The sequence below is a fragment of the Salvelinus fontinalis genome, chromosome 4, assembly GCF_029448725.1.
Source record: "Salvelinus fontinalis isolate EN_2023a chromosome 4, ASM2944872v1, whole genome shotgun sequence".
Lineage (NCBI taxonomy): Eukaryota > Metazoa > Chordata > Actinopteri > Salmoniformes > Salmonidae > Salvelinus > Salvelinus fontinalis.
Genome location: NC_074668.1, coordinates 51,449,617 through 51,473,583, shown reverse-complemented (window position 1 = coordinate 51,473,583; position 23,967 = coordinate 51,449,617). Strand labels below are relative to the sequence as shown.

Genomic DNA, 23,967 nt, shown 5'->3' with positions numbered 1-23,967 from the left:
CTGTGGCTCCGGAGGAAATGTAATTGAAGTGTTTTTCAAAAATTCAAAATGACCTTGTAAGACCATATGTTTATCATCTGAGCTGTATCCGTGAATACTGGGCAGGGGACACAAGATAACAGAGATCAATTTCCCTCAGAAAAGAACTACTGTGTGATCTATTGTCAGGCTATGTCATAATACTATTCTAATTCCTAATTCTATGGTCAGGCCGCTGTCTGTGTCTCACACCAGTATTCATGGGTACAGCTCTCAGATGATAAACATATGGTTCGTGATATTCAGAATCCTTTGGACGTCCCTACCCCATTGAAGTTGACATTTAAAATGGTTAGGTAACGGATTTGGTTATGTGTAAGGTTAAGGTTATGGTCAGGGTTGGGTGGTTACTTTCTAAATGTAATCCGTTACAGTTACGTGTCCAAAATTGTAATCAGTAACGTAACATTTGGATTACCCAAACTCAGTAATATAATCTCATTACATTGAATTACTTTCCCTTTAAGAGGCATTAGAGGAAGACAAAAATTTTGTCACCAATTAAACAACATATATTGCAGGATAAATCAATGTTCAAGTTTACATAGCTGGCTATATATGGATGATACAATTTACTTTATGGGTTGGTTTGTAGGATTCTTCTAAACCATCGCTTTCTATAACATATAATATGATTAAATTATATATTTACCATAAAAACCAAAGTGTATCAGAATTTCAGTCATTCCAACAAATCTTATACCCCTTGATCTTCAAGAATAGGACTTTGAAATATGTAAGTATAGATTAGCCAAATTGTTTAACCTAAACATAACCCCAAAATTAAGCCAGCCCTACTATTCTGTTTATTATTTTGTTGTCATGGAGGACTGATTGGGCTCATTGATTCGAGTTAAATACTGTGCTCATGGAATGGCATGCTTTGAGCACTACAGAAAAGTGCTATTTACATGCGAAAAATGTTTGCCATATGCTACAGGCCTATTGTTGGTGACACTTTGATATCTTGATAATATGAAGCTGTTTAAAGGACAAATCCATAGATGAAGCAATAACGAAATGGTCGCCCCGCCTCTGTTTTGATAAAAAGCTGAGGGATGGGCCTGGAAAAATGTAACCACTCTCAGATTAATAGACAGAGCTATGGATTCAAGGACTAACCATCCATGATATCAAAATGATTGTTTTAACCATGATATGAGGCTATAGAATGTGAAACATTGGAGAAAAACAAGCTTATATTTTGTGTTCTCATGGAGTGTGACATTTGAACTAAGCTCATGAGGCATTTATAAGTTACATTCTTCAATAATCAATGGATATACAGTACCAGTCAAAAGTTTGGACACACCTACTCATTCAAGGGTTTTTCTATATTTTTAATATTTTCTACATTGTAGACTGTTAAACAAATCCAAATATAGTTGACATGTTAGAGTTTTCAAAGTAGCCACCGTTTGCCTTGATGACTGCTTGCACACTCTTGGCATTCTCTCAACCAGCTTCACCTGGAATGCTTTTCCAACAGTCTTGAAGGAGTTTCCACATATGCTGGGCACTTGTTGGCTGCTTTTCCTTCACTCTGCGGTCCAACTCATCCCAAACCATCTCATTTGGGTTGAGGTTGGGTGATTGTGGAGGCCAGGTCATCTGATGCAGCACTCCATCACTCTCCTTGGTCAAATAGCCCTTACACAGCTTGGAGGTGTGTTGGGTTATTGTCCTGTTGAAAAACAAATGATAGTCCCACTAAGTGCAAACCATATGGGATGGCGTATCACTGCAGAATGTTGTGGTAGCCATGCTGGTTAAGTGTGGCCTTGAATTCTAAATAAGTCACAGACAGTGTCACCAGCAAAGCACCCCAACACCCTCACACCTCCTCCTCCATGCTTCACAGTGGGAATCACACATGCGGAGATCATCCGTTCACCTACTCTGCGTCTCAAAGACATGGCCGGTTGGAACCAAAAATCTAAAATTTGGACTCATCAAACTAAAGGACAGATTTTCACCGGTATAATATCCATTGCTCATGTTTCTTGGCCCAAGTAAATCTCTTCTTCCTTTGGTAGTGGTTTCTTTGCAGCAATTCAACCATGAAGGCCTGATTCACTGTCTCCTCTGAACAGTTGATGTTGAGATGTGTGTTACTTTTACTCAGTTAAGCATTTATTTGGGCTGCAATCTGAGGTGCAGTTAATTCTAATGAACTTATCCTCTCCAGCAGAGTTAACGCTGGGTCTTCCTTTCCTGCGGCGGTCCTCATGAGAGCCAGTTTCATCATAGATCTTAGATCATGATGGTTTTTCCGACTGCACTTGAAGAAACGTTCAAAGTTCTTTAAATTTTCTGGATTGACTGACCTTCATGTTTTAAAGTAATGATGGACTGTCGTTTCGCTTTGCTTATTTGAGCTGTTCTTGCCATAATATGGACTTGGTCTTATCAAATCTTCTGTATACCACCATTACCTTGTCACAACACAACTGATTGGCTCAAACGCATTAAGAAGAAAATAAATTCCACAATTAACAAGGCACACCTGTTAATTGAAATGCATTTCAGGTGACTACCTCATGAAGCTGTTTGAGAGAATGCCAAGAGTGTGCAAAGCTGTCATCAAGTTAAAGGGTGGCTATTTGAATAATCTGAATAATAACACTTTTTTTGGTTACTACATGATTCCATGTGTTATTTCATAGTTTTGATGTCTTCACTATTATTGTACAATGTAGAAAATAGTAAAAATAAAGAAAAACCCTTGAATGAGTAGGTGTTCTAAAACTTTTGACCGGTAGTGTATGTACGGTTACTGTGTCTTTTCCCCCTCTGGTTACACATGTGACATGCTGGTAGAAAAGAGGTTAAATGGATTTAAAGTTGCCTTCATTAAAGTCCCCGGCCATTACCCTGGAAGAGTATTTTCTTGTTTGCTTATGGCCTTATACAACACTAACAAATTTTAAAGTTATTCCACTAGATGCACCATCATATTTCTCTCCCCAAATGATAGCCTTAAACTTTTCTAATTCCTTATGAGTAAAAGTGTAGTTATTTGTGATTAAATATGTGATCCAATTGCCCCACAGTTCAAAGTAATACGGTTGATACAGTCTATCAAAGTAATCAAACCAGATATTTTAAATGTAACTTTGACTATATTTCTCCGCTTCACTTAAGTAAAACATTTTAAACTTCTTCCACTAACACAAAAAAATACTTTCAAAAGAGCTGAAGCAAGTCACAGCATTTTTCTTCGTGGAAAATTATAATCTAGTTATTATTGTGGTTTAAGTGTAGGGTGTTAGGGGACAAAATTTTACTTTGGTTCTGGTGTTATTTGTATTCCCAGTTATAGCTTCTCAGGAACACAAAACACTTTATTTCATGAGGATATGATTTACCATTGCTGAGATATCTTAATTTCAAATGGAAAATGTAAAAAAAAAATCACAGACAGGTTAATGTTAATCCCTAGTCAATAATGGTACCAAATCAATTGTCTGGATTACAAAATTCAACACGTTTTGTCCAATATCTCAAGATAGGGTGGTCATACTGTTATGACATTTTCAGGGCTGATGTAAAACACACGATTAAAATAAAATTAAGAAGTATTAAATTAAAAAGCTACATTTTGCAAATGAAGCACTTAATATGCAAATGAGGCAGTACTAAATACATATTTACAGTAATTTAAGATCAACTCAAGGTACCCTACCTTGTCATTAACAAATCTTCATGCAAAACTGAGTTTAACAATTTAAAACAATTGATGTAATTATTACTACTTTTTATACAACTTCATGCAAATTAGATACTTAATACACACACACACCACATCACACAGCCTACACAGATACACACTTCTCACTAAATCTGAACTGTAACACAGCAGGTTACTAGTCTAATAACATAGCTTACTTCTAAGGTAGGCCTGAACCCGAGTTGGGTTACATTGTAGTGTTATGTTGGGTTTTGATGAGTTTCTCTGGTGATGGAGGATAAACTGCAGCAAATAATTAGCCTAGGCACAGAAGAGACAGAGTGAGCTTTGGTAGTCTATCAAAGTAATCAGAACAGATATTTTTTTATATATTTAGCTTTGACTATATATTTTACCGCTTCACTTATGTAAAACATTTTAAACTGTAACAATGCCACTCAGGAACATTCAATGTTGTCTTTGTAAGCGACTCCAGTGTTGGTTTTAGGTTGTTGTCCTACTGAAAGGTGAATGTCTCCCAGTGTCTGTTGGAAAGCAGACTGAATCAGGTTTTCCTCTAGGATTTTGCCTGTGCTTAGCTCTATTCCGTTTCTTTTTATCCTGGAAAAACTCCTTAGTCCTTGCCAATGACGAGCATATCCATAACATGATGCAGCCACCACCATGCTTGAAAGTATGAAGAGTGGTACTCAGTGATGTGTAGTGTTGGATTTGCCCCAAAACATAACACTTTGCATTTAGGACATAAAGTTCATTACTTAACCACATTCTTTGCAGTTTTACTTTAGTGCCTTATTGCAAATAGGATGCATGTTTTGGAATATTTTTATTCTTCCAATTAGGGTAGTATTGTGGAGTAACTACAAAGTTGTTGACTCATCCTCAGTTCTGTCACAGCCAACGTTATTAATTTGATATAGTAGGCAGATAAATTAAGTCACCAATTATCAACAATTATTAGTCCACTCAAGTTCCTACATTGGTATGAAAGGTATATTAGATAGACATTGCAAAAAATGAAGAGACTGTAAACTGAAAGAGTTTATTTTCATGCTTTAGCCGGATGCTAGGAATTAAATGCTACCGTGACTGGATAGCTTGTAAATAAATGAGACATTGATATTAAAAGTAAAAAAATATACCAATATATGTCATACAAAAAACAAGCATATTCATAGGCAAAAATGTAATTGAATTTGCCCAAAGAACTTCTCAAACTAGTTGAGGTAGTGGAAACTATGTTAAGGATACAGTACTTCTTAAGCCACACACATATATATATACTTGTATAGTTATGAATATATATATATATATATATATTTTTATCTTGCTTGATGATCCTGCTGACAGGCCAAGTGCACTTTGGATGGATGAGAGATTGTTCCTCTTCACCCTGGGTAAATATTGCTGTGATGGTGGGTCATGTTTATGCATGCCACACCAAACAAGACTGTTCACGCTCTAAGGTAAAGTTTCCCCTAGGTAGTGATCTAGGATCAGCTTCCCTCCCCCAATCCTAACCTTAACCATGTGGGGAAATGCAAAGATGACCCAGGATCAGCATCTAGGGGCAACTTCACCCTACACCAAGGCTGGGAGGCTGTCAGAGGCCTGGACTCAGCCTGGGGCCTGGCTACTTCTCAAGTAGTGTAGGATCCAGTCTCACAGGTTTGTGGGACACCTCTGCCTGCGCACTCTCCTGGAGACGCCATTTCTCTGGAGCATCTGGCTAAACAGATCAAGACCGAGACTGTATTGTTAAGAACTGATTTCCACATGTAGCTTATGGATACAATGAATCTACATGAACTATTAGGGTGGTTCTAAAATAAATGTATACCATACAGTAAACAGTACCATGGCAAATCACATAAATTCCTTTTACTGATGGATGAATGTAGCTGCTATAAGTGCTATTAGACAAGGGTTCCTTACCTTTTTGCTCACACTTACACAGCCTTGTTTAAGTGGGGGCTCAGAGGAGCTCAGAGATAAGGAGTCCGAGGTGCAGTTGCCGAGCAGTTGGCCCAGCTTGTCCACTCGTCTGCTCAGCCCCAGTAGACTCCCCTCGGTCTGCTGCCTGCGCTGGCTCAGAAACTCTTCCTGAGACCACATGCGTCTGCCTAGCTGAGCCTGGCGAGGACAACAGAACAGTCAGAAACAAATGAAGAGTGGCATAGATAGGCCTCCCCTGCCCATCTGTGACCCAGAAACCTAGGCGTATGTCACACGTCACTACATCACAGGAGAGGCATTTGCACAAAGACATTTACATTTTTTATAAAAATGCGTTTTTTGGCTGAAACGCCATCTGGAACATGTGAACTTTCATGTGCCTTAATAACAAACTTGTATGACATCTGTAAAAATAAATTTTGAGCCTGGTTGGTTTAGCCATGGAAAAAAAACACAGGAACCTTCCCGCTAGCCATGAATGGCCTAACCCTAGATGATGGATGGGCTGGACAGGGCGAGAGATGAGTTCGGATTGGTCTGCCATGTAGCATGCTCAAATCAAATTTTATTTGTCACATACACATGGTTAGCAGATGTTAATGCGAGTGTAGCGAAATGTTTGTGCTTCTAGTTCTGACCATGCAGTAATATCTAATAAGAAATCTAACCTAACAATTTCACAACAACTACCTTATACACACAAGTGTAAAGGAATGAATGAGAATATGTACATACAAATATATGAATGAGCGATGGCCGAACGGCATAGGCAAGATGCAGTAGATGGCATAGAGTACAGTATATACATATGAGATGAGTAATGTAGGGTATGTAAACATTATATAAAGTGGCATTGTTTAAAGTGGCTAGTGATACATTTATTACATACATTTTTTCAATATTAAAGTGGCTAGAGATGAGTCAGTATGTTGGCAGCAGCCACTCAATGTTTGTGATGGCTGTTTATCAGTCTGATGGCCTTGAGATAGAAGTAGTTTTTCAGTCTCTCCGTCCCCGCTTTGATGCATCTGTACTGACCTCGCCTTCTGGATGATAGCGGGGTGAACAGGCAGTGACTCGGGTGGTTGTTGTCCTTGATGATCTTTTTGGCCTTCCTGTGACATCAGGTGGTGTAGGTGTCCTGAAGGGCAGGTAGTTTGCCCCCGGTGATGCGTTGTGCAGACCTCACTACCCTCTGGAGAGCCTTATGGTTGTGTGCGTAGCATTTGCCGTACCAGGCGGTGATACAGCCCGACAGCCCGACAGGATGCTCTCGATTGTGCATCTGTAAAAGTTTGTGAGTGTTTTTGGTGACAAGCCAAATTTCTTCAGCCTCCTGAGGTTGAAGAGGCGCTGCTGCGCCTTCTTCACCACGCTGTCTGTGTGGGTGGACCATTTCAGTTTGTCCGTGATGTGTACACCGAGGAACTTAAAACGTTCCACCTTCTCCACTACTGTCCCGTCGATGTGGATAGGGGGCTGCTCCCTCTGCTGCTTCTCTCGATAACATGAGCTGCTCAGTATGTGTAGATAATCCTTTCTACTGTGGATCTTTTTAAAGATATCATGAATAACTGCAAAAGTGTGGCTACTGCTCTCAACAATGCTGCCCTGAATTTAACAGGCGCCATCGACAAAGATCAGAGGGAAAAAGTTGTGATGGACTACTTTCTGGAGGGGGATCGTGCGCCACGCTGACGCGCTCTGACTATAAAAATGAATCAGACATTTAGATTTTTTTTATATTGAACGAAACATTGTAGAGTCTTCTGATGACAGTGATGGGGAAGAAACGGCGCTCAATAGTATTGTTGTCGCGGAAGAAGTTGACCGAGTTTTGAAATCTGTAAAAATGCCCAGTGGAAGCAGAGTATGATTGCAAATGCGATGGGAGTCGAAAAGAGAACACAGAAGGCTGTTGTATAAAACCCCTGTCTCCGGATTACATCTTCAAACTAAGGGCAACCATGGCATCCATGACAGAGAGGGAGAAGCATTCATCCATGAATATGGGTAAGAGTCTAGCTACATTTTCAGATATTATACATTTCAAATTTTGTCAGAAAGTTGTTTTCATTGCAAGTTAAAGCGTACTGTTAGCTAGCAGGCAACATTAGCTGGCTGGCTCGCTAGCTAACGTTACGTGTATGAGCTGTGTATTAATATTAATCGCATCTCAGAAATACATTTGCATTGCTAGTTATAGCCTAATGTTAGCTAGCTAGCTAACATTGAACCAAGTTGGTTAGCTTTAGCTTCCTGCAGATTAATGCATGGTGCATGGTAGTATGGGCTTGGATTATTGGTCTAAACAAAATACTCCACTATGCAAGTTACCATTTCACTGTAGGGTTTACACCTTCTGTATCCTGGTCATGTGACAAAATACATTTTATTTTATGTAGTGTGTGTTTACCAGAGACGGTAATGTGAAAAACAACATGACCTGCATCAAAGTCAGATTAGGATGTAGGCCAAGGACTAGAGAAAGTGTATTTTTACTACTACTTTCCCCACAACATGAGATGAAGCATACTAGAATGTAAAGACAAGTTGGGGTAGTAGTACCTTCAGGAGGTCCTCCTGCTGTCGAAGTCTCTCTCTTAGCACCTCTCCCCTCCACTGCTCATCCTGAAGACAGACATGCAGAGAAACACAGACCTGTCATCGCTTCAGAGGAATTCCTACACTGTACTGCACACTCCATCAATCTAAGGAACACAGGCAAGACCTCTGCCTGCTAGTGATGGTAGAACAGCGGTTCTGCAGTAATCTTTGTTACAAGGTATTTCGCATGAGGTATGATGAAAATGTAAGTATGTTAAACTCAAATACCAAAAGTTAACCACAGACACAAATCTTGGGCATTGCTCAAAAAAGCTTTGTACACACAGACTTGAAGCCTGGTCTCAGATATGTTTGTGCTCATGCCTTTGTCATTGTCAAGCTAAACAATTCCACAAGGTATTGGCAAGAGAGCAGAAATAGACTGGCACCCAGGCTAACAGACTTGTGTGTGCAGCACAAACTAGATATGACAGGGAGAGATGTAAGGTAGCAAAGCTGAGGCATTACAGTAGGATTGCAGGCTGGCCTAGGCACGGCTGGGGTTGAGTAGAGGGGGTAGTTCTCTTTGTGGTCGTCAGTGTCTGAGGAGGATGAATCTTGGTCAGGGGCGAGGGGCAGCTCTACCATCCCACTGTTCAGCTCTGCCTTGACGTCAGTCTTCAGCCAACGCATGGCTTCCTTGATCTCCCTCAGGCGGCTCTCGCCCCCCTCCTCTTGACTGCGCAGCTGAGGGACACAACAGATTACATAACAGAATGCAACTTCATACTCTGTACTCAAAGTGCTCCATCTTGAAAACTTGACTGCTGATATGCATGATTTTCTTTATTGTATTAACAGTGGACTAATGAACAAAATATTAAAAAGATAGCTTTTGAGTGTAGTTTAAATGCCCAAAACAGTAATCTACTTTTTCGAGCTGAAAGACGATGGCTATGGCTTACCAACAATTTAAGTCAATAAGTCATCGTTTTAGTAAAAGTATGATATATTTGGGTTTGAAGTGACAAATCTGAACTGCCCACTATGTGCAAATCTCCATTGCTTTGTTTGGTGTAACGTTAGCTAGAAGTGTCTACCCAGATAATGAAAAGGCACCCGCGAAAGAAAATAAGGAAATTAAAGTTACATGCCATTTGCGGCATGCATGATCATGAGCAAAGTCATTGTAGCCTATCATTTCATTTCCCCTGTGAGAAACCAAGTGCATGGGCTGACATGGCTTTGCCACAGCCGAAGCCTGTCAGCAGCCCACCTACCAAAGGTTGCACAGTGATTCTTTCTAAATATTTTGATGGCGGATTTGCGGCCGCAATTTATGGAAGACTCTTTTGGAGATGACAATAGATGGTCAAATATAGGCCAGTGGTTTCTATCGGTGATGAAGTTTTCCCTAAATCAATGCTTATGACAAATCCAGCTCCAGAACCAGTCATAGAGCCAGCTGGCCAATCTTTTGAATACTGCATTTTAAAAACAAACAAAAAAACACTCCAGTTCCTTGATTTTCTCAATGACGTGACCCATCAGACAGGTTGGGAGATATACACTGAGTGTACAAAACATTAGGTACATCTACTCTTTCCATAACATTGCCTTCAGAAAGTATTCACACCCATTGACTTTTTCCACATTTCCTTGTATTAGTCTGAATTTAAAACAGATTATATTTTGTGTCACTGGCCTACAAACAATATCCCATAATGTCAAAGTTAGTTATGGCAAGCCTAAAATTAGTTTAACAAGTCATATAATAAGTTGCATTGACTCACTCTGTGTGCAATAATAGCTTAACATGATTTTTGAATGACTACCTCACATCTCTGTACCCCACACATACAATTCTCTGTAAGGTCCCTCAGCCGAGCAGTGTATTTAAAAAGCAGATTCAACCAAAGACCAGAGAGGTTTTCCAATGCCTCACAAAGAAGGATAAAAAAAGCAGCCATTGAATATCCCTTTGAGCATGGTGAAGTTAATTACACTTTGGACGGTGTATCAATAAACCCACACACTACAAAGATACAGGCGTCTTTCTTAACTCAGTTGCCGGAGAGGAAGGAAACCACTCAGGGATTTCACCATGAGGCCAATGGTGACTTAAAAACAGTTTCTTACTTTAATGGCTGTGATAGGAGAAAACTGAGGATGGATCAACAACATTGTAGTTACTCCACAATATTAACCTAAATGAAAAAGTGAAAAGAAGGAGGCATGTACAGGATACAAATATTCCAAAACACGCATCCTGTTTGCAATAAGGAACTAAAGAAAAACTGCAAAAAATATGGCAAAGAAGCATAATAGAGCTGTGCACAGGCAAAAACCTAGAGGAAAACCTGGTTCAGTCTGCTTTCCAACATACACTTGGAGACAAATTCACTTTTCAGCAAGACAATAACCTAAAACACAAGGCCAAATATATAGTATAATATAGTATATATTGCTTACCAATCCCACCTTGTAAGACAATAAAATGTGGAAAAAGTCAAGGGGTGTGAATACCACGTGAATCCATGTGAAAGCGATGATCTCTTATTGATGTCACCTGTTAAATCCACTTCAATCAGTGTAGATGAAGGGGAGAAGACAAGTTTAAGAAGGATTTTTAAGCCTTGAGACAATTGAGACATGGATTGTGTATGTGTGTCTTTCAGAGGGTGCATGGGCAAGACAAAATATTTAAGTGTCTTTGAATGGGGTATGGTAACAGGTGCATCGGTTTGAGTGTGTCAAGAACTGCAATGTTGCTGGGTTTTCACGCTCAACAGCTTCCAGTGTGTATCAAGCATGGTCCACTAGTCAAAGGATATCCAGCCAACTTGACAACTTTGGGAAGCATTGGAGTCAACATGGACCAGCATCCCTGTGGAACGCTTTCTAAACCTTGTAGTCTCATGCCCCAACGAATTGATGTTGTTCTGAGGGCAAAAGGGGGTGCAAATCAATATTAGGAAGGTGTTCCTAATGTTTTGTACACTCAGTCTACATTTGAAGGTCTAACTCTGTAACTAACTCCAACTCTGTAGTGGAGATGTACAGAACATTATCTCTGAGGCCCATCATCTCCTTGGACACTGTGTTGAGCTCCTTCTGCAGGCCTCTGGCCTTCTGGTTGTTGTCCTATGCAGCCTGATCTACCATGGCCAGCTCCCAGCCATTCAGGACATGCATATCAAGCGGTGTCTGAGGAAGGCCCAAAAAATTTCCCCAAACTCCGGCCACCCCTTCTATAGACTGTTCTCTCTGCTTCCTTCCGGTAGGCGGTACCAGAGTATCAGGTCTCGGACCAACAGGCTACGAGACAGTTTCTACCCCCAAGCAATGAGACTTTTAAACAGCTAGATTATAGCTGCCCACCCCCACCTAGGTCTCTAGCCACACACACAACCACCACTTATGATGCTGCTATATTGTTTAATATTATTATTATTTATCCTGTTACCAATCACTTTCTCCGAAACCCTGCAAATTTGCCACTCAGATTGCCTAAATATGTCAACAGAGACTATGGGCGACACATTTCATTCTTCTTAATCTCGGAAACAAAGAATTGAAATTGCTTCAGATGCTCGATTAGGTTCTGGGGGAAGATAGGAGAAAAGATACTAACGAGACTAGCGAAGTCTCCAACCGCCTGAACGGAAACTCACAGCCAACACATGGGCCAACTGTTCCCACCCCTTCCGAAAATTAGAAAGATGCGAACACCTGCGAAATCGTTATTTTTCCAAATGATCATTGATGAAAAAATGTGCACCGGAACAGAGTTCCAAATTAGTTCCTCCTTAGTCGTCGCAACCCACAGTCTGATGACAGACGCTACAATACCATCCTGTTAAAATGGTACAGCAATGAAAAATACGTAGATGTCCACTAAGTTTAGGTGAAAAGCCAGTAGCCATCCATAGATATCCCTCCCTACCATCTATCCATCCATCCATTCCTATGACCCACCTGCTCTGTCTCCTTAAGTTTCTCTTGGTGGGCGTGCTCGCAGCTCTTCTGGGCCTGCAGCCTGCTCTCGGCACTCCTCCTCTCCTCCTGCATACACTGTACCTCCACCCGACACGCCCCCAGCTCCTCCTGCAGCGTAAGCAGCTCCTCAGCCTGCTCCTGCAGCTGGGCCTCCCTCTCACACAGCTCCTGCCCTGGGATCACATTCACACACACACACAGGTAACAAACTGCTTCAGGTGTGGATGGACAAACCAGGCAGGCAAAAACCAGCAAACACTGCAGTGAAGATTGGTGATAGGAGCGAATGATGAAAGATAAAGTGTATTGAGATCAGACCTGAGTTCAAAGAGTATTTGCTTTCTTTCAAATACAGTACCAGTCAAAAGTTTGGACGCACCTACTCATTCAAGGGTTTTTCTGTATTTTTACTATTTTCTACATTGTAGAATAATAGTGAAGACATCCAAATGATGAAATAACACATATGGAATTATGTATTAAACAAACAAAAAAGTGTTAAACAAATTCTTCAAAGTAGACACCCTTTGCCTTGACAGCTTTGCACACTCATGGCATTCTCTCAACTAGCTTCATGAGGAATGCTTTTCCAGCAGTCTTGAAGAAGTTCAGACATATGCTGAGCACTTGTTGGCTGCTTTTCCTTCACTCCGCGGTCCAACTCATCCCAAACCATCTCAATTGGGTTGAGGCCGGGTAATTGTTGAAGCCAGATCATCTGATGCAGCACGCCATCACTCTCCTCGATCAAATAGCCATTACACAGCCTGGAGGTGTGTTGGGTCATTGTCCTGTTGAAAAATAAATGATAGTCCCACTACGCGCAAACCAGATAGGATGGCGTATCAATTAGAGGTTGACCGATTAATCGGATTGGCCGATTTCAAGTTTTCATAACAATCGGAAATCGGTAATTTTGCACGCCGATTTTGCAGATTTTTTACAATTATTATTATTATTTTTTAACACCTTTATTTAACTAGGCAAGTCAGTTAAGAACACATTCTTATTTTCAATGACGGCCTAGGAACGGTGGGTTAACTGCCTTGTTCAGGGGCAGAACAACAGATTTTTACCTTGTCAGCTCAGGGATTCAATCTTGCAACCTTACGGTTATCTAGTCCAACGCTCTAACCACCTGCCTCACGAGGAGCCCGCCTGTTACGCGAATGCAGTAAGAAGCCAGGGTAAGTTGCTAGCTAGCATTAAACTTATCTTATAAAAAACAATCAATCAATCATAATCACTAGTTATAACTACACATGGTTGATGATATTACTAGTTTATGTAGCGTGTCCTGTGTTGCATATAATTGATGCAGTGCGCATTCGTGAAAAAAGAACTCGTTGCTCCAACGTGTACCTAACCATAAACATCAATGCCTTTCTTAAAATCAATACACAGAAGTATATATTTTTAAACCTGCATATTTAGCTGAAAGAAATCCAGGTTAGCTCATTGCAGTTCATTGCACGCAGAGTTAGTTCATTGCACGCAGAGTCAGAGTATATGCAACAGTTTGGGCCGCCTGGCTCATTGCGAACTAATTTGCCAGAATTTTACGTAATTATGACATAACATTGAAGGTTGTGCAATGTAACAGGAATATTTAGACTTATGGATGCCACGCGTTAGATAAAATACGGAACGGTTCCGTATTTCACTAAAAGAATAAACGTTTTTTTTTCGAGATGATAGTTTCCGGATTCGACCATATTAATGACCTAAGGCTCGTATTTCTGTGTGTTATTATGTTATAATTAAGTCTATGATTTGATAGAGCAGTCTGACTGAGCAATGGTAGGCACCAGCAGGCTCGTAAGCATTCATTCAAACAGCACTTTGGTGCGTTTTGCCAGCAGCTCTTCGCAATGCTTCAAGCATTGCGCTGTTTATGACTTCAAGCCTATCAACTCCCGAGATTAGGCTGGTGTAACCGATGTGAAATGGCTAGCTAGTTAGCGGGGTGCACGCTAATAGCGTTTCAAACGTCACTCGCTCTGAGACTTGGAGTAGTTGTTCCCCTTGCTCTGCATGGGTAACGCTGCTTCGAGGGTGGCTGTTGTCGATGTGTTCCTGGTTCGAGCCCAGGTAGCAGCGAGGAGAGGGATGGAAGCTATACTGTTACACTGGAAATACTAAAGTGCCTATAAGAACATCCAATAGTCAAAGGTATATGAAATACAAATCGTATAGAGAGAAATAGTCCTATAATTCCTATAATAACTACAACCTAAAACGTCTTATCTGGGAATATTGAAGACTCATGTTAAAAGGAACCACCAGCTTTCATATGTTCTCATGTTCTGAGCAAGGAACTTAAACGTTAGCTTTCTTACATGGCACATATTGCACTTCTACTTTCTTCTCCAACACTTTGTTTTTGCATTATTTAAACCAAATTGAACATGTTTCATTATTTATTTGAGGCTAAATGGATTTTATTGATGTATTATATTAAGTTAAAATAAGTGTTAACTCCAAGTCTAAGTTAACTCTAATGAACTTATCCTCTGCAGCAGAGGTAATTCTAGGTCCTCATTAGAGCCAGTTTCATCATAGCCCTTGATGGTTTTTGCGACTGCACTTTTACTCATTGACTGACCTTCATGTCTAAAAGTAATGGACTGTCATTTCTCTTTGCTTATTTGAGCTGTTTTTGCCATAATATGGAATTTGACCAAATATGGCTATCTTCTGTATACCACCCCTACCTTGTCACAACACAACTGATTGGCTCAAACGCATTAAGAAGAAAATAAATTCCACAAATTAACTTTTAACAAGGCACACCTGTTAATTTAAATGCATGGTTGAGAGAATGCCAAGAGAATGCAAAGCTGTCATCAAGGCAAAGGGTAGCTACTTTAAAGAATCTAAAAAATATATAATATATTTTGATTTGTTTAACACTTTTTTGGTTACTACATGATTCCATATGTTATTTAATACTTTTGATGTCTTCACTAAAATAGTAAAAATAAAGAAAAACCCTGGAATGAGTAGGTGTTCTAAAACTTTTGACTGGTACTGTATGTCTTTCAAACTCTTTGGAGCATTTGATTGAGCCTGCGTGTGGCGTCAGATGGGCAGGCTTTGTACTTTGGGGACTATACCATTGGTTCCATGGTGCCAGGTAAGCTCAATCAAGTGCCTTTAAAGTATTTGAAAGAAAACTAATATTATTTTAACCCTGGTTGAGAGCAAGAGTACAGCGATAGCGAGCAAATAAGGAGTCTAAGTCTAATAGGAAGTTTACATACACCTTAGACAAATACATTCTAACTCAGTTTTTCACAATTCCTGACATTTGATCCGAGTAAAAATGCCCTGTCTTAGGTCAGTTAGGATCCCCACTTCATTTTAAGAATGTGAAATGTCAGAATAATAGTAGAGAGAAGTATTTATTTCAGCTTTTATTTCTTTCATCACATTCCCAGTGGGTCATAAGTTTACATACACTCTATTAGTATTGTCACGTTCGTCATAAGGAGTAGACCAAGATGCAGCGTGGTATGTTTCCATCCTTTATTTTGGAATAGAAAAACTTCAAACAACAAAACGAACAAACGAAACGTAAAGCTAGAATAATGCTCACAGGCAACTATACATAGACAAGATCCCACAAAGCACAATGGGAACCTAAATATGATCCCCAATCAGAGACAACGATAAACAGCTGCCTCTGATTGGGAACCATACTAGGCCAACATAGAAATATAATTCCCCTAGATAACCCACCCTTAAATCACATCCCGACCTAACCAACATAGAGAATAAAAGCTATCTATGGTCAGGGTGTGACAAGTATTTGGTAGCATTGCTTTAAATTGTTTAACTTGGGTCAAATGTTTTGGGTAGCCTTCCACAAAAGTTGGGTGGATTTTGGCAAATTCATCCTGACTCAGCTGGTGTAACTGAGACAGGTTTGTAGGCCTCATTGCACGCAAACGCTTTTTCAGTTCTGCCCACACATTTTCTATAGGATTGAGGTCAGGGCTTTGTGATGGCCACCCCAATACCTTGACTTTGTTGTCCTTAAGCCATTTTGCCACAACTTTGGAAGTATGCTTAGGGTCATTGTCCATTTGGAAGACCCAATTGCGCCCAAGCTTTAACTTCCTGACTGATGTCTTGAGATGTTGCTTCAATATGTCCACATCATTTTCATTCATCATGATACCATCTATTTTGTGAAGTACACCAGTCCCTCCTGCAGCAAAGCACCCCCCCCACAACTTGATGCTGTCACCCCCGTGCTTCACGGATGGGATGGTGTTCTTCGGCTTGCAAGCCTCCCCCTTTTTCCTCCAAACATAACAATGGTCATTTTGGCCAAACAGTTGTATTTTTGTTTCATCAGACCAGAGGACATTTCTCCAAAAAGTACTAGCTTTGTCCCCATGTGCAGTTGCAAACCGTAGTCTGGCTTTTTTATGGCGGTTTTGGAGCAGTGGCTTCTTCCTTGCGGAGTGGCCTTTCAGGTTATGTTGATATAGGACTTGTTTAACTGTGGTTATAGATACTTTTGTACCTGTTTCCTTCAGCATCTTCACAAGGTCCTTTGCTGTTGTTCTGGCATTGATTTGCACTTTTTGCACCAAAGTACGCTCATCTCTAGGAGACAGAACGCGTCTCCTTCCTGAGCGGTATGACGGCTGTGTGGTCCCATGGTGTTTATACTTGCGTACTATTGTTTGTACAGATGAACGTGGTACCTTCAGGCATTTGGAAATTGCTCCCAAGGATGAACCAGACTTGTGGAGGTCTACAATTTTTTTTCTGACATCTTGGCTGATTTCTTTTGATTTTAACATGATGTCAAGCAAAGAGGCACTGAGTTTGATGGTAGGCCTTGAAATAAATCCACAGGTAAACCTCTCCAATTGACTCAAGTTATGTCAATTAGCCTATCAGAAGCTTCTAAAGCCATGACATCATTTTCTGGAATTTCACAAGCTGTTTAAAAGGCACAGTCAACTTAGTGTATGTAAACTTCTGACCCACTGGAATTGTGATACAGTGAATTATAAGTGAAATAATCTGTCTGTAAACAATTGTTGGAAAAATGACTGTGTCATGCACAAAGTAGATGTCCTAACCGACTTTCCAAAACTATAGTTTGTTAACAAGAAACGTGTGGTGTGGTTGAAAAATTAGTTTTAATTACTCCAACCTAAGTGTATGTAAACTTCTGACTTCAACTGTAAGTAGTACAAGTTATTTTTCGCTTACCAAGCAGAGGCACGTGCTCTTGCAGGACGGCACACTGCTTGTGGTCCCTGGTCACTACTCGCCGGTTCCTGTCCTCCATGTCGGCCACTGCAGTGTTGACCTGCTCCAGTCTGAGTGTGTGCTGGGCCAGAGAGCTCTCCTCAACCTGGCTCTGGGCCTGCAGTTCCTGGAGCCTCTGCCGCTGCCTCTCCTCACGCTCTTTGGCCTCACATTGCAGCTCCCGCGCACACTACACACACACACACACACACAGAAATGACTGCTTCCTCCATTGCACTTAAGCAGCAGTTTTAGGTTTGAAACGTTGTGAACCAATACAGCTATGGAGCCATTGAGTATACAGTTGTGGCAAAAAGTTTTGAGAATTACAAATATTAATTTCCACAAAGTTAGCTGCTTCAGTGTCTTTAGATATTTTTGTCAGATGTTACAATGGAGTACTGAAGTATAATTAAAAGCATTTCACAAGTGTCAAAACCTTTTATTGGCAATTACATGAAGTTGATAAAAAGAGTCAATATTTGCAGTGTTGACCCTTCTTTTTCAAGATCTCTGCAATCCGCCCTGGCATGCTGTCAATTAACTGCTGGGCCACATCCTGACTGACGGCAGCCCATTCTTGAATAATCAATGCTTGGAGTTTGTCAGAATTTGTGGGTTTTTGTTTGTCCACCTGTCTCTTGAGGATTGACCACAAGTTCTCAATGGGATTAAGGTCTAGGGAGTGTTTTGTTCCCCGAGCCACTTAGTTATCACTTTTGCCTTATGGCAAGGTGCTCCATCATGCTGGAAAAGGAATTGTGTGTCACCAAACTGCTCCTGGATGGTTGGGAGAAGTTGCTCTCGGAGGATGTGTTGTTACCATTCTTTATTCATGGCTGTGTTCTTAGGCGAAATTGTGAGTGAGCCCATTCCCTTGGCTGAGAAGCAACCCCACACATGAATGGTCTCCGGATGCTTTACTGTTGGCACTACACAGGACTGATGATAGCGCTCACCTTGTCTTCTCCGGACAAGATTTTTTCCGGAAGCCCCAAGCAATCGGAAAGGGGATTCATCAGAGAAAATGACGTCCTCAGCAGTCCAATCCCTGTACCCTTTGCAGAATATCAGTCTGTCCCTGATGTTTTTCCTGGAGAGAAGTGGCTTCTTTGCTGCTCTTCTTGACACCTGGCCATCCTCCAAAAGTCTTCGCCTCACTGTTCGTGCAGATGCACTCACACCTGCCTGCTGCCATTCCTGAGCAAGCTCTGTATTGGTGATGCCCCAAACCCACAGCTGAATCAACTTTAGGAGACGGTCCTGGCGCTTGCTGGACTTTCTTGGTCGCCCTGAAGCCTTCTTCACAACAATTGAACCGCTCTCCTTGAAGTTCTTGATGATCCGATAAATGGTTGATGGTGCAATCTTACTGGCAGCAATATCCTTGCCTGTGAAGCCCTTTTTGTGCAAAGCAATGATGACAGCACGTGTTTCCTTACAGGTAACCATGGTTGACAGAGGAAGAACAATGATTCCAAGCACCACCCTCCTTTTGAAGCTTCCAGTCTGTGATTCAAACTCAATCAGCATGACAGAGTGATCTCCAGCCTTGTCAACACTCACACCTGTGTTAACGAGAGAATCACTGACATGATGTCAGCTGGTCCTTTTGTGGCAGGGCTGAAATGCAGTGGAAATATTTTGGGGGGATTCGGTTCATTTGCATGGCAAAGAGAGACTTTGCCATTAATTGCAATTCATCTGATCACTCTTCATAACATTCTGGAGTATATGCAAATTGTATAGGCCTATTTCACTATGGCTGCGCCTAAAAAAGTGCAGTTTTTGACCAAAGTAATGCACTATATAGGGAAAAGGGTGCTATTTCAGACTACGACTTATTGGCAACAGTGTATGGTGTCTAAATCTTGCCCTGTCATGTTACTTGTAGTTGAGTCTGCCTCTCAGCCAGGTCAGTGTGCAGCTCCATCAGCCTGTGCTCCAGCTGCTCAGCTCTCCGTTCATCCTCCTCCAGCTGCTTCCTCGCCTCCTGCTCCTCCCGCACGACACTGTCCCGGACCATGACCAACACTCGCACCTCCTCCTCCAGCATCTCTAATTGCCGTTGTTGCTCTTCCACCTGCTCCTTCCGACCACTAAAGATCTCAGACTCCCGGTATAGCTGTTGCTGAGTGGCTGCCGTGTTTCGTTCCATCTTCTGCCTGAAGGATAAGATGAGATAAGATAAAATAATGACTTTATTATCCCCGTGGAGAGATTTTGCTTCCGGCTCGTGTGCATACATTAAAACATATCATCAAGCATAGACAAAGGACATATCTTCTAGAAAATTAAAGACAATAAATACAATAATAGAAAAAGTGCAGTTTGTGAGTGATTCATACCTGTGTGTGTGAGCCTGTCTCTGCTCCTGTCTCAGCTGGCCCAGCTCTGCATGCAGCCTGTTCAGCTCAGCCTCAGCCCCCCGCGCCCCGTCCTCCGCCACCTCCAAGCACCGGTCGGCGTGTGTCCGTCTGGCCTCCAGGTTCCGGCATTGCTCCTCCAGCCTGTTCCTCTCCCTGGCGGCCTCCTCCGCCTGCACCCGGACTCCCTGCGCCTCCTCTTTTAGCTCCATCCGGTCCTGCTCCGCCAGCCTCCTCTGGAGCTCGCCCTCAGACTTCTGGCGCGATGCCTCCTGCTGCAGCGCCTGCAGCTCCACACGCACCTGGGGGAACACACAGAGACATAAAATACACACACACACAAAAAAAAAAAAAAGTGTAAACACCCAATTGTCTGTGCACACATTAAATGGCACTATTTCGGACAAGAGCCCTATGAGCCCTGGTCAAACGTAGCGCACTAAATACGAATAATAATATAACATTTTGGTAATCTCAGTCCATGTGAATCAACAAATCACAGCACATACAGTGTATTCGGAAAGTATTCAGACCCGTTGACTTTTTCCACATTTTGTTACAGTCGTATTCTAAAATGTATCAAATAGTTTGTTCCCCCTCATCAATACCCCATGATGACAAAGCAAAAACTGGTTTTTAGAAATGTTTGCAAATTCATAAAAAATAAAAAACGGAAATATCACATTTACAAAAGTATTCAGACCCTTCACTCAGTACATTGTTGAACCACCTATGGCAGTGATTATAATCTCGAGTCTTCTTGGGTATGACACTACAAGCTTGGCACACCTGTATTTGGGGAGTTTTTCCCATTCTTCTCTGCAGATACTCTCAAGCTCTATCACGTTTGACAGGGAGCGTCGCTGCACAGCTATTTTCAGGTCTCTCCAGAGATGTTCGATCGGGTTTGAGGACATTGAGACTCATCCCAAAGCCAACCTGCGTTGTCTTGGCTGTGTGCTCAGGGTCATTGTCCTATTGGAAGGTGAATCTTCACCCCATTCTGAGGTCCTGAGCGCTCTGGAGCAGGTTTTCATCAATGATCTCTCTGTACTTTCCTCCTTTCATTTTCCCTCGATCCTGACTAGTCACCCAGTCCCGTCCTCTGAAAAACATACCCACAGCATGATGCTGCTACCACCATGCTTCACCGTAGGGATGGTGCCCGGTTTCCTCCATACACGACGCTTGGCATTCAGGCCGAAGAGTTCATTCTTGGTTTCATCAGACCAGAGAATCATGTTTCCTATAGTCTAGTCCTTTAGGTGCTTTTTGGCAAACTCCAAGCGGGCTGTCGTGTGCCTTTTACTGATGAGTGGCTTCTGTCTGGCCACTACCATAAAGGCCTGATTGGTTGAGTGCTGCAGAGATGGTTGTCCTTCTGGAAGGTACTCAAATCAAATCAAATGTTATTTGTCACATGCTCCGAATACAACAGGTAGCCCTGTTATTTACGAAATAAACAAAAGTTAAAAATAATAACAGCAGCGTAGGGGGGTGGGGGGGTCAATACAAATAGTCCGGGTAACCATTTGATTAGCTGTTCAACAGTCTTATGGCTTGGGGGTAGAAGATGTTAAGATGCATTTTGGACCTACACTACCATTCAACAGTTTGGGGTCACTCAGAAATGTCCTTGTTTTTGAAAGAAAAGCACATTTTTTGTCCATTAAAATAACATCAAATTGATCCAAAATACAGTGAAGACATTGTTAATGTTGTAAATGAGCTGGCCATAGCCTGGTTCCTCTCTAGGTTTCTTCCTAGGTTCTGGCCTTTCTAGGAAGTTTTTCCTAGCCACCGTGCTTCTACACCTGTTTGGGGTTTTAGGCTGGGTTTCTGTACAGCACTTTGAGATATCAGCTGATGTAAGAAGGGCTTTATAAATGAATTTGATACGGCTGATCTTAAATGGAATATACACATAGAAAATGTCCAGAAACAAATCACTTTCTTCTGGAACTCATCAGTCTATTCTTGTTCTGAGAAATGAAGGCTATTCCGTGTGAGAAATTGCCAAGAAACTAAAGATCTCCTACAACGCTGTGTACTACTCCCTTCACAGAACAGCGCAAACTGGCTCTAAACAGAATAGAAAGAGGAGTGGGAGGCCCCGGTGCATAACTGAGCAAGAAGACATAAGTACGTAAGAGTGTCTAGTTTGAGAAACGGATGCCTCACAAGTCCTCAACTGGCAGCTTCATTAAATAGTACCCGCAAAACACCAGTCTCAACGTCAACAGTGAAGAGGCGACTCCAGGATGCTGGCCTTCTAGGCAGAGTTGCAAAGAAAAAGCCACATCTCAGACTGGCCAATATAATAAAAGATTAAGATGGGCAAAAGAACACAGACACTGGACAGAGGAAGATTGGAAAAAAGTGTTATTGACAGAGGAATTTAAGTTTGAGGTGTTTGGATCACAAAGAAGAACATTCGTGAGATGCAGAAAAATGAAAAGATGCTGGAGCAGTGCTTGACGCCATCTGTCAAGCATGGTGGAGGTAATGTGATGGTCTGGGGGTGCTTTGGAGGTGGTAAAGTGGGAGATTTGTACAGGGTAAAAGGGATCTTGAAGAAGGAAGGCCATCACTCCATTTTGCAACACCATCCTCCTACAACAGGACAATGACCCAAAGCAGCTCCAAACTATGCAATAACTATTTAGGGAAGAAGCAGTCAGCTGGTATTCTGTCTATAATGGAGTGGCCAGCACAGTCACTGGATCTCAACCGTATTGAGCTGTTGTGGGAGCAGCTTGACCGTAAGATACGTAAGAAGTGCCCATCAAGCCAATCCAACTTGTGGGAGATGCTTCAGGAAGCATGGGGTGAAATCTCTTCAGATCACCTCAACAAATTGACAACTGGAATGCTAAAAGGTCTGCAAGGCTGTAATAGCTGCAAATGGAGGATTCTTTGACAAAAGCAAAGTTTGAAGGACACAGTTATTATTTCCCCAAAATGTTTTAATCATTATATATAACCATGTCAGCATATTGACTATATTTCCTATTCTTTTGCAACTCATTTCATGTATGTTTTCATGGAAAATAAGGACATTTCTAAGTGATCCCAAACTTTTCAACGGTAGTGTACATTTGGTGCTGCGGTACTGCTTGCCGTGCGGTAGAAGAGAGAACAGTCTATGACTAGGATGGCTGGAGTCTTTGCCAATTTTTATGGCCTTCCTCTGTCACCGCCTGGAATAGAGGTCCTGGATGGCAGGAAGCTTGGCCCTGGTGATGTACTGGACCGTACACACTACCCTCTAGCGCCTTGCGGTCGGAGACCGAGCTGTTGCCATACCAGGCGGTGATGCAACCAGTCAGGAAGCTCTCGATGGTGCAGCTGTAGAACGTTTTGAGGATCTGAAGACCCATGCCAAATCTTTTCAGTCTCCTGAGGGGGAAAAGGTGTTGTCGTGTCCTCTTCACGACCATCTTGGTGTGTTTAGACAATGATAAATTGTTGGTGATGTGTACACCAAGGAACTTGAAGCTCTCAACCTGCTCCACTACAGCTTCGTCGATGACAATGAGGGTGGACTCGTCCCTCCTTTTCCTGTAGTCCACGATCATCTCGTTTGTCTTGATCACGTTGACAGAGAGGTTGTTGTCCTGGCACCACACTGCCAGGTCTCTGACCTCCTCCTTATAGTCTCATCGTTGTCGGTGATCAGGCCTACCACAGTGCTGTTGTCGGCAAATGAATGATGGTGTTGGAGTCGTGCTTGGCCACGCAGTCATGGGTGAACAGGGAGTACAGGTGGGGACTGAGCATGCACCCCTGAAGGACCCCCCGTGTTGAGGGAGGTGTTTAATCCCAGGGTCCTTAGCTTAGTGATGAGCTTTGAGGAAAATATGGAGTTGAACGCTGAGCTGTTGTCAATGAACAGCAAACATTCTCACGTAGGTGTTCCTTTTGTCCAGGTGGGAAAGGGCAGTTTCATCTGTGGATATGTTGGGTTGGTATGCAAATTAGAGTGGGTCTAGGGTTTCTGGGATGATGGTGTTGATGTGAGCCATGACCAGCCTTTGTAAGCACTTCATGGATGCAGACGTGAGTGCTACGGGTCGGTAGTCATTTAGGCAGGTT

General features: G+C 41.9%; 1 protein-coding gene across 5 annotated transcripts in view; it reads right to left on the bottom strand.

Annotated features, from left to right (window-relative positions):
- Nucleotides 1–4,758: 4,758 nt before the first annotated feature.
- Nucleotides 4,759–23,967, bottom strand: part of cntrl (centriolin) — a 102,684-nt gene continuing 83,475 nt past the window's right edge. For all 5 annotated transcript variants that reach the window (XM_055920540.1, XM_055920535.1, XM_055920537.1 and 2 more), the window contains exons 27-34: nt 19,855–20,174; nt 19,395–19,671; nt 17,468–17,696; nt 12,212–12,405; nt 8,762–8,980; nt 8,255–8,317; nt 5,666–5,863; nt 4,759–5,459 (exon numbers count right to left, since the gene is read on the bottom strand). In XM_055920540.1, coding sequence (XP_055776515.1) covers nt 5,364–5,459; nt 5,666–5,863; nt 8,255–8,317; nt 8,762–8,980; nt 12,212–12,405; nt 17,468–17,696; nt 19,395–19,671; nt 19,855–20,174 — 1,596 coding nt within the window. In that variant the 3' untranslated portion in view covers nt 4,759–5,363. The remainder of the gene's footprint in view (nt 5,460–5,665; nt 5,864–8,254; nt 8,318–8,761; nt 8,981–12,211; nt 12,406–17,467; nt 17,697–19,394; nt 19,672–19,854; nt 20,175–23,967) is intronic.